The 8964-nt window shown below is 60.8% G+C and overlaps 1 protein-coding gene across 1 annotated transcript; it reads left to right on the top strand.

Annotated features, from left to right (window-relative positions):
- Positions 1–3047: 3047 nt before the first annotated feature.
- Positions 3048–7691, top strand: LOC148595325 (uncharacterized). The gene is made up of 10 exons (XM_088521344.1): positions 3048–3126; positions 3404–3465; positions 3996–4152; positions 4372–4628; positions 5033–5118; positions 5397–5739; positions 6699–6836; positions 7011–7081; positions 7290–7415; positions 7592–7691. The coding sequence occupies exons 1-10, from the start codon at positions 3048–3050 to the stop codon at positions 7689–7691; spliced, it is 1419 nt and encodes a 472-aa protein (XP_088377470.1).
- Positions 7692–8964: the final 1273 nt, after the last annotated feature.

The following is an 8964-nucleotide window of genomic DNA, read 5'->3' as shown; positions in this document are numbered from 1 at the left end:
GGCGGACAGGCGTGCCCGGCTGCACAAAAAGGTACGGGATGCGTTGGACAGCCCTGGGAGAAAGGGCCATGTCCCACCCGCAGGGGGGCAGGGCCTCGCAGGCAGCCAGGGCCCAGGCAGATGCTGCCTGGGAGGACCTGGCGCCTCCCCTGCGAGGGTGTCAGGGCTCCTCAAACCTTCTGCTCTTCTCGCCCTTGCCAAACAGATGCACATGCTGAAGAAGCAGCTCCACCTGGACCAGCGCTGCTTCCCAGCCCCAGGCCAGCCACACAAACCGTGAGTGTGCAGGGGGTGCGGGCTCCAAGCCAATGGCCATGCTGGACGAGGACGGCTGGCAGATCTTGGCTCCCAAAACGCCTCCGCTCCGCACACGGCATGCCAAAGCCCCGGGTTTCCTCTGCTGTGAGAGGACAGCGCCTGGGGAGGGAAGAAGCCACAAGGCTCCCAGCAGAGCGGCAGAGAGATTTGGTCACTCCCCTTGCAGGGACCTGTCGCCGAGAGCCAAGCAGAACGTGCAGCTCTCGGCCTCCTACAAAGTTCTCCGGGATGGCTGGAAGGACAAGGTGGAGCTGAACCGCCAGAGGATGAAGGAGGAGGAAGAGGCTCGCCGGTAAATAGAGCCCAGCCTCAGGGCACTCAAGTGGCTTTGCAGCTTGCCCTCGGGCTCACACAGCCTTCCACCAAGATGGCGTGGGGGGCCGGGATGCACCGTTGGACTCCCGGAAAACACCTAACTATCCCGTGTGCCTCCCAAGTGCTTCAATATCTTTCTCCTGATCCCCACAGGATGCTGGTGCTGGGCAATCTCCGCAGCCAAGAGCTGCAGGACCGCCAGCTGCGCAGGACCATCAGGAAAAACTCCAACGGCCTCTTCCTGCGCAAATAAATGGTCTCTCTGACTTGGTGTGAGCCTGTACTTGGTGGGACTGAGACTGCAAGGGACACAGGGCACTAGCGGAGGGGCTGGAATGGGCCCCGTGAGAGAGCGTCTAGCTGCTATCCATGAACTCCTTTGCTTTGGGCCGTGCATGTAGTGACTGCATTGGAAAGGTCTCCAAGACACATGTTCTGGAGGTGACCTGGGCACAGCGGCACTGCTTGCCGCTACCTTCCGCAACGTAGCATTCTTCCCAGCTAGGGAAGATCACAGCACGGGCATGTCACGGCCCAAATCCTCCCTGAATCACGTCATATCCTGCAGAGTGGAAAACTACTGCCATTCTGCCATTCTTCAGGACAAATGGGAAGAGCATGTGCCCGCTGCCTCCTCATTCATGCCATCCTCACCAGGAGGCTGGTGTTCCCTTGACAATATTTCCTGGGCTGTTTGGCGGGCAGTGTGGTGCTTGGCCAGCACCCTGAGGTAGGCAGCCTGGAGAGGACGGGACCTGAGCCAGCCACAAGCCTCTGAGCCCAGGACAAATCTTTGGGCTCTGGATTGCAGCTCAGGCCCATATGGAGGAGAAAAGCAGAGCTCTGGAGTTCCAGAGCCCCTTGGCTTTTCTTCAACTCCCTTGTCCTGCAAGGGGCTCAGAGGGAGCACAAGGTGCATAAAGGCACACCGTGAGCCTCAGGCCTCTTCCGTGTGGACACTCAGGCCTTCTGGGGAAGAACAGGGTGTCCTCTCTGCTCCTTAGGGCCTTGCCATTGAGCAAGAGGTTTGAACAACCCCCAGGCTGCAAGCAGACCCTTCACGGCACATAAGAAATAATGACACAGACAACGATTCCTGCCCCAATCCGTATTTCTTTTCCAAGGGAGCGCCACGCCTGATACAGACTCACTCGCAGATGGACCATTGCTCTCAGTGTTAGGAAAAAACCCTAAAAACCCTAGAGGATTAACAGGCTCCCAAATGGCATGAGGACAAGCATCTTAACCACATCTTGCCACTTGGCAGGCAGAAGGGGACTGCTGCCTGGGCTGTCTCTGGCAGCGGTCCAGTCCACGTGTGGACGCGTGCATGCAGGGCTGAGAGGCTGTGCATGCTCTGTGTGCGAGGGGATAGCCGTGTCCTGGGACATGAGAGTTTTCTTGGGGGACAGCTGGCTTCCAGGCCAGCCACAACCACCTTACAGCAGCCTGTGCGGTGCGTGCGCTGCTAAATGCTCCTGGCACAGATCTTTGGGGAGAAGGCCACCCAAGGCACCCGGGGGTTGATGGCCAAGGAGAAGGTCTCTCCCTCAGGCTGCGGGTCCTGCTTCCAGGCAGGGCCAGGGCACCACAGCCACTTTCAGGAGGAGACTTTCTCTGCCTTTCCCATAAGGCTGAAATGAAGACAAGGCCTAAAGACCTTTCACCGCGCTGCTACGCCACGATGCTGGCAGCGCAGGTTCAGCAGCAAACAACCTCCAATGAAGGCCTTCATCTGGCTCTAGGCAACAGGGACATTCCTTTCCCCAGGTCTCTCGAGGCACAAATCTCTCATCTGATGTCAAGGCGAGTGGGTTGCATCGGGAAGCTGCCCCGAGAGCTGCTGCAAAATCAGTTGCGAGCCACGCAAAACTACAGCCGGTTCTTTAGCTGGGCAAAGGAGGAATGGTTCTTGCAACAGGATCTCAACACAGTGAGAGCAGGGATGTCTTCCGTGTTGAGCACCTATGGCCGAGCACAGGGACGCTCTCTGCTCTAACAGACAGGCACCGTTTCTTTCTCATGGGTAGGGAACACAGGACCATCTGTTGGGTAAGGGGAAAGCTGCCCCACGTTGTCCTTCCTGGCCCAAGCCGCTGCCTCACAGTGCCGTTGGGACACATGAGCCCCATGACACGCGCTGGACTCACAGTGGGCCCTGACGCATCACAAGGAGGCGTCCAAGGGGGTGTCGCCGTCAGTGCTGCAGCAACGGCACTTCTCTGCGAGACCTGGCTGTTGCTGGTCACTGCTCGTGGTGCTCCCCACTGCGACCCTGCGCGGCCTCTGTGCGGCGAGGAGCGTGAACGGGAGGCGACGCGAGCACAGTGCGGAGGAGTGTGGGGCCAAGAGGCCGCAAGAGCGACCTGTGTGCCCTGCTGGAGAGGAGAGGCGAGAGCGAGGGGCCAAGCAAGATGCAGGGCTCCTGGACTGAGACCCTCAGGCCGGAGCTGAGGCTCCTCTATCCTACTCTCCTCAAGCTCTCCATGGAGGGTGAGGCCTTGGGGAGCTGCTTCCGCAGTGGGCAGGCGCCCACAGCCCTTGTCCCTACTCCTCCCCCTGTCCCTCTTCCAGCTCCACACCAGGCCTGGGCTCAGTGGAGTCCTGGCAGCCTCACACGGGGGCTAGGGTCCGCTGCAGAGCTGACACTGGGGCTCCTCGGAGGGTTTGCGTACGCCTGCCTGTGTCCCCCTGGGCTGAGCAGCTTGCGGATTGGCCATGCGCGGCTTCGCCCAGGACCTCATTGATGCCTCTTTCCCTCGCTCTGCAGAGATTGTGACCATTTGGGATGCCGTCTCCCATTACATCCTGCAGCAGATGATGCTGGACAAGGTGGGCTGCTGTCCTGCTCCCCTCCCCTTCCAGCGCTCTCAGTTGGTCTGGGTCTGGGCACCCAGGGAGCAATCCTGCCCCGCCACGCCACAGCAGCACCCTGCCACCAGGCGCAGGCTGCAGAGCAGCTCCTCGGCAGGCTGGCGGAGAGGCCGTGCGCAGCTCTCCTCGGGGAAAGTGCTGGGGACCTGGGGATCCTGCTCTTTGCCCAAAGGAGAGAACAGGGAGGAGAACAAGCAGGGAGATGGAGGCATTTCCCTGCTTCTGTGCCCTCAGCAAGCCCTCACACGTTCTCTCGCTCTGGGGTGTTGAGAAAGCCTAGGGACAGGGCAACATCACTAGAGAGGGGCCCTTCTCCACAGCTCTCCCAAGGGATCCCTCTTGCCCCATGGTACCTCAGCAGCAGCCGCAGCCGCGGCCGCAGCCACAGGAGAGAGGGCGCAGAGTCACAGCCCCACACACTGACGCTCCTCACTTGGGCCATGTGCAGTAGGCTTACGCCTCCTCCTTCTTGTCTTTTCCCTCTGCAGGGTGTGCTGATCAGGGGGCTGGGCATCTTTGCGGTGGTGCAAGAGCCACTGCGCCTTGGGGCAGAAGAGGTGCTCATGGTCCGAAGACCAGTCTTCAAGCTGGCCATGAACACAGCCTGCCAACAGTGGCTCAAACACCCCAAAGTGACTCTCCCCGGTGAGATGGCAGCGACCACCCTCCGCTTCCCCTTGACACCTATGGGGGGTGGCGCGTGGGTGTTGCTCCTCTGCGGGATGGGGTTGCAAAGTCGGCAGGGAGGCGGGCTCTCTTCCCGGAGCTGCCCTAACATCTGCCTCCGGCCACCCATTTTACCTGAAGGTCCCGTGACGGGACCTTGGCCAGCTGCAGCACTCACACCGTTCCTCTTGCTTGCAGAGAACATCAAGATCGAGCCCTTGAACTTTGGGCACTTGACCCGGGCCACCTCACTGCCACGCCCTGTGGTGGAAGATTGCGTGGATGAGAGCGTTGTCCTGTTCTCATCCCACCTGCGGGACATGGAGAACATCTGCTTCCTTTTTAAGGACGTCGGGGTGCTGGGTCGCCAGGAAGGCGTTCTGCAAATGCAGTTTTTTGGCAGCTGCATCGAGCAGCTGGAGACCACGGCGAGCCTCATTGCGGCCCTGCGCAGTGTAAGCCGCTCACCTTGCCAGGCACACCGCCCTTTCCGTGCAGATCGTGTCAAGAAAGGGGCCACCTTACCTCTCTCAGCACGCCCTCCAGAGGCTGGCGAGCTAATCCAGCACCTGCCACGGAGCTTGGCCCCGCCACATTCTCCACTCAGGAAGAGAGATGCCCCAAACTCCCTGAGCCCTCTCTCTACATGCAGCACGCCTGGCACAACTATTGCGCGCTCTGCCATCCTTCCTGGGCAGCCTGTGCACAGCACAACCAGGGGCTAAGGAGCACAGCAGAAGGCTGGCAAGAAAGGCCTGGAGCTGCAGTCCCCCCTTGCAGTAGGAGCAGGGGCTGCTGCCTTGGGCAGCAGGCACCAAGCTGCCTTGCCCCTCTCCCACCCTGTCTGTTCACATTGCAGACGCCGTGGCTCAAGGAGCTGGTGGTCCCCACTCCCGACACCACGTGCCCAGTGATCCCGTCGCGCCGCTTCTATGTCTTCCCGAGGTGAGTGTGCGCCCAGAGCACGGCCTCCCCATTCCTGCTCGGGAGCACGCACTGCTGGGGCTCTGTGCTCAGCACGGAGCTGGCAAGAAATCAGCACCACCCAAGCCAGGTGTGGGGCCCTTGCACGGAGGCTGCCAAAACTCCCCAAGGAAGCGGCGGGGACACCAAGCCATGACCAGCGAGGAGGTCTCCGTGGGCAGCCAGGAACAGTAGCGTGCACAAGCTGCCAGGGGCAGAGGGGGTCTTCTCCTGCAACCTGCCTTCTCTCTGCTTTTCAGGGTTCAGGTCAGGGTCAAAGGCAGCCCAGAAGCCAGGGCTGCCCCCGCTGGCTTCCCCAGCGGCAAGAAAAAGGGGGAAGAGCTTGGGCGCATCGCGTCCACCAAGGGTAAGAGCAAAGCTGCCTCCTCACCACTTTGGGGCCCTCTGCCGCCGCGCTGCCTGACGCCAGCCAGGTTCAAGGGTGCTGCTCGGCAGGCGCACTCAAGAGCTCCGGCGTCTCTTGCTTACAGAGCAGCGTCCTGGCAAGCTCCTGCAGCACGGCAGGCAGGTTTGCCTCCCCTTGCTGCCAAGCTGGGGGACACGCGGCAGGGAGCAAAGTGCAGAGAAGCTGCCTCCTGCCAGGTGAGAGAGAGCCTGGGCGGGAGGGCTGAGGGCCACCCTTGGAGCTGTTCCACAGAGAGGGCCCCTTGCGACATGCTGGTCCCAGGGCCTCCCACCACCTCCTGACACAGGGCTCTCAGCCACGGCCACTGACTCGCTGGACCACCAGCTTGCACCGCTTTGCCCAGGAGCCTCCCATCTCCTCCCTGTTCCTCCAGCGTCAGGGGGAGCTTTGCGGGAGCTGAATGACAGTGCTCAGGGCAGAGCTTCTTTCCCAGCAACGAGTCCCGGGAGCTTTCAGGGAAGCCCATGGTGAGGCTTGTGGGAGCAAACGCCTCCTGCCCTCCTCCTTATGCAACCCACCGTGTCTTCTCAGGACCTCCGCGGACAGGTCGGGCCGCCTCATTGTGCCCTCCCGGGAGAAGGAGGCCAAGGTGCAGCACATGCCCCATCCACCCACTGCACCTCGCACTGGCCCTGCCGTTGCTGCTCCCAGAGCTGTAGTGCAGGTACGTGATGGGGCCCCAGGTGACGCTTGCATCTCTCCCACCAGTGGCCAAGCTCGCTTTGGTGAGACTGCCTCTGCCACCGGCCTGCAGCATGTGGTCACTAGGACGTTTAGCAGCCTCATTGGGAATCCTCCCCAGAGACTGCAAGCACGGCTCTGCTTTTGCACGGCAGCTCTGCCGGCGGCTTCTCACCAAATGCCTGCAGAGACTCTTGTGGGGTTTTGCCCTTCACAAGACGGGGGCCTGGGTGTCTTGGAGGGGCTAGGAGATGTGGGGCTGCTTTGCTGGATGCTGCTCACTCAGGGCATAAAAGAGCAGCTTTCCACCACGCTGACAGGGGCCCAGCTGCCAGGGAGGCTCAAGAGCTGGGGCAGGAGAGAAGCTGAAGAGCGCAAATCAAGCAGGCCCCCTGCCAAGAGGTCCCTCCCCAGATGGAGAAACCTAATGGTGTCCCTTCGTGTGCTCCCCCAGGAAACAGCCCGCCCTCCAACGCAGCGCCCTGCGAGAGCCGCCCGCCTCTCCCTCTTTGAAGAGAAGGCTAAGGCGCAGCGCGAAGCCCAGGAGGAGCTGCAGGCAAGGGCGGACAGGCGTGCCCGGCTGCACAAAAAGGTACGGGATGCGTTGGACAGCCCTGGGAGAAAGGGCCATGTCCCACCCGCAGGGGGGCAGGGCCTCGCAGGCAGCCAGGGCCCAGGCAGATGCTGCCTGGGAGGACCTGGCGCCTCCCCTGCGAGGGTGTCAGGGCTCCTCAAACCTTCTGCTCTTCTCGCCCTTGCCAAACAGATGCACATGCTGAAGAAGCAGCTCCACCTGGACCAGCGCTGCTTCCCAGCCCCAGGCCAGCCACACAAACCGTGAGTGTGCAGGGGGTGCGGGCTCCAAGCCAATGGCCATGCTGGACGAGGACGGCTGGCAGATCTTGGCTCCCAAAACGCCTCCGCTCCGCACACGGCATGCCAAAGCCCCGGGTTTCCTCTGCTGTGAGAGGACAGCGCCTGGGGAGGGAAGAAGCCACAAGGCTCCCAGCAGAGCGGCAGAGAGATTTGGTCACTCCCCTTGCAGGGACCTGTCGCCGAGAGCCAAGCAGAACGTGCAGCTCTCGGCCTCCTACAAAGTTCTCCGGGATGGCTGGAAGGACAAGGTGGAGCTGAACCGCCAGAGGATGAAGGAGGAGGAAGAGGCTCGCCGGTAAATAGAGCCCAGCCTCAGGGCACTCAAGTGGCTTTGCAGCTTGCCCTCGGGCTCACACAGCCTTCCACCAAGATGGCGTGGGGGGCCGGGATGCACCGTTGGACTCCCGGAAAACACCTAACTATCCCGTGTGCCTCCCAAGTGCTTCAATATCTTTCTCCTGATCCCCACAGGATGCTGGTGCTGGGCAATCTCCGCAGCCAAGAGCTGCAGGACCGCCAGCTGCGCAGGACCATCAGGAAAAACTCCAACGGCCTCTTCCTGCGCAAATAAATGGTCTCTCTGACTTGGTGTGAGCCTGTACTTGGTGGGACTGAGACTGCAAGGGACACAGGGCACTAGCGGAGGGGCTGGAATGGGCCCCGTGAGAGAGCGTCTAGCTGCTATCCATGAACTCCTTTGCTTTGGGCCGTGCATGTAGTGACTGCATTGGAAAGGTCTCCAAGACACATGTTCTGGAGGTGACCTGGGCACAGCGGCACTGCTTGCCGCTACCTTCCGCAACGTAGCATTCTTCCCAGCTAGGGAAGATCACAGCACGGGCATGTCACGGCCCAAATCCTCCCTGAATCACGTCATATCCTGCAGAGTGGAAAACTACTGCCATTCTGCCATTCTTCAGGACAAATGGGAAGAGCATGTGCCCGCTGCCTCCTCATTCATGCCATCCTCACCAGGAGGCTGGTGTTCCCTTGACAATATTTCCTGGGCTGTTTGGCGGGCAGTGTGGTGCTTGGCCAGCACCCTGAGGTAGGCAGCCTGGAGAGGACGGGACCTGAGCCAGCCACAAGCCTCTGAGCCCAGGACAAATCTTTGGGCTCTGGATTGCAGCTCAGGCCCATATGGAGGAGAAAAGCAGAGCTCTGGAGTTCCAGAGCCCCTTGGCTTTTCTTCAACTCCCTTGTCCTGCAAGGGGCTCAGAGGGAGCACAAGGTGCATAAAGGCACACCGTGAGCCTCAGGCCTCTTCCGTGTGGACACTCAGGCCTTCTGGGGAAGAACAGGGTGTCCTCTCTGCTCCTTAGGGCCTTGCCATTGAGCAAGAGGTTTGAACAACCCCCAGGCTGCAAGCAGACCCTTCACGGCACATAAGAAATAATGACACAGACAACGATTCCTGCCCCAATCCGTATTTCTTTTCCAAGGGAGCGCCACGCCTGATACAGACTCACTCGCAGATGGACCATTGCTCTCAGTGTTAGGAAAAAACCCTAAAAACCCTAGAGGATTAACAGGCTCCCAAATGGCATGAGGACAAGCATCTTAACCACATCTTGCCACTTGGCAGGCAGAAGGGGACTGCTGCCTGGGCTGTCTCTGGCAGCGGTCCAGTCCACGTGTGGACGCGTGCATGCAGGGCTGAGAGGCTGTGCATGCTCTGTGTGCGAGGGGATAGCCGTGTCCTGGGACATGAGAGTTTTCTTGGGGGACAGCTGGCTTCCAGGCCAGCCACAACCACCTTACAGCAGCCTGTGCGGTGCGTGCGCTGCTAAATGCTCCTGGCACAGATCTTTGGGGAGAAGGCCACCCAAGGCACCCGGGGGTTG

This window comes from Tinamus guttatus, unplaced genomic scaffold (assembly GCF_059628265.1).
Source record: "Tinamus guttatus ecotype Peru unplaced genomic scaffold, ASM5962826v1 Tinamus_guttatus_pri_ptg000117l, whole genome shotgun sequence".
Classification (NCBI taxonomy): domain Eukaryota; kingdom Metazoa; phylum Chordata; class Aves; order Tinamiformes; family Tinamidae; genus Tinamus; species Tinamus guttatus.
This window is presented reverse-complemented; position numbering and strand designations above follow the sequence as displayed.